The sequence below is a fragment of the Egretta garzetta genome, unplaced genomic scaffold (assembly GCF_000687185.1).
Source record: "Egretta garzetta isolate BGI_Z169 unplaced genomic scaffold, ASM68718v1 scaffold230, whole genome shotgun sequence".
In the NCBI taxonomy this organism is placed as follows: domain Eukaryota; kingdom Metazoa; phylum Chordata; class Aves; order Pelecaniformes; family Ardeidae; genus Egretta; species Egretta garzetta.
In genome coordinates, this window is record NW_009258281.1 from 2782852 (window position 1) to 2783805 (window position 954).

Sequence of the window (954 nt, forward strand, 5' to 3'; positions counted from 1 at the left end):
CAAGCCCCTCCCGGCAGGGCTGCTCTCGATCCTTTCTTCCCCCAGCCTGTATTGATACCAGGGGTTACCCGGACCCAGGTGCAGGACCTTGTATTTGGCCTTGTTGAACCTCATGAGGTTCACACAGGCCCACCTCTCCAGCCTATCCAACATAAGTTTGAGTTATGTTATAGTATCAGAGGGGAAGTACTGTAGTAATCCATCCCTATTCTACAAGCTGCATGGAGGACTGTTAAAAAACTGAAACGTATTTCTGACACAATTGAAGTTAAGAGTATTACCATTTAACTTTACAAACAAAAATTTCACATAGTTACGTACTAGCTGTGTAACACTACAAATAGTACCCTACTGAGAACACATAAAAACATGGGCATTAAATGGCTTGGGAATAAGGGAGAACCAGCCTCACCTTCCTCTCTTTTCTTCCCATTTTGCCTCTTTGGTAAACATAAGAAGCTGATTTTATTTAGCCTTTGGCCAGTAGCCCAATGACTAGGGGGCAGGGGGGAACCAAAAAAGTATTTAATTCTAATACTTTCCATTTAACTTCTTGCAGTATTTTCCCACACTTCCCATGAAGCCAGTCTCAGTTACAATCAAACAGACATTGCTGCGTGATTCATTTTTCGAAACAGCAGCACTTATTTCAAAAAGAGGCACTTTCAATTGAAAGGCTGCTTTAATGACACCTGCTGCACTCTTCGCTGGCAGAACAAAAGCCCACACATAATAATAAAAAACAACTAAACCCCATAAGTTTTAGGTGGAGCCAAAACTTTCTCCCAGGCTCTTTTTTTAAGCACTAACGAAAAAGCACCAGCAAATCTCCTGGGGGTGGCCCCACCGAAGAGCAGACCGCTCTCAGCTCGCCAGGGCGACCAGAACGCCTCGCAGCAAGTTATTTCCAACAGCCGTCGTTCCGAGGGCTCGACGTAGCGGCAGGGGGGAAGC

The 954-nt window shown here is 45.1% G+C and overlaps 1 protein-coding gene across 1 annotated transcript in view; it reads left to right on the top strand.

Annotated features, from left to right (window-relative positions):
- Positions 1 to 954, top strand: part of DUSP19 (dual specificity phosphatase 19) — a 23179-nt gene that overhangs the window by 14582 nt on the left and 7643 nt on the right. Inside the window, exon 2 of the mRNA XM_009636554.2 lies at positions 804 to 935. Within this exon, the coding sequence (XP_009634849.2) occupies positions 804 to 935 (132 nt within the window). The remainder of the gene's footprint in view (positions 1 to 803; positions 936 to 954) is intronic.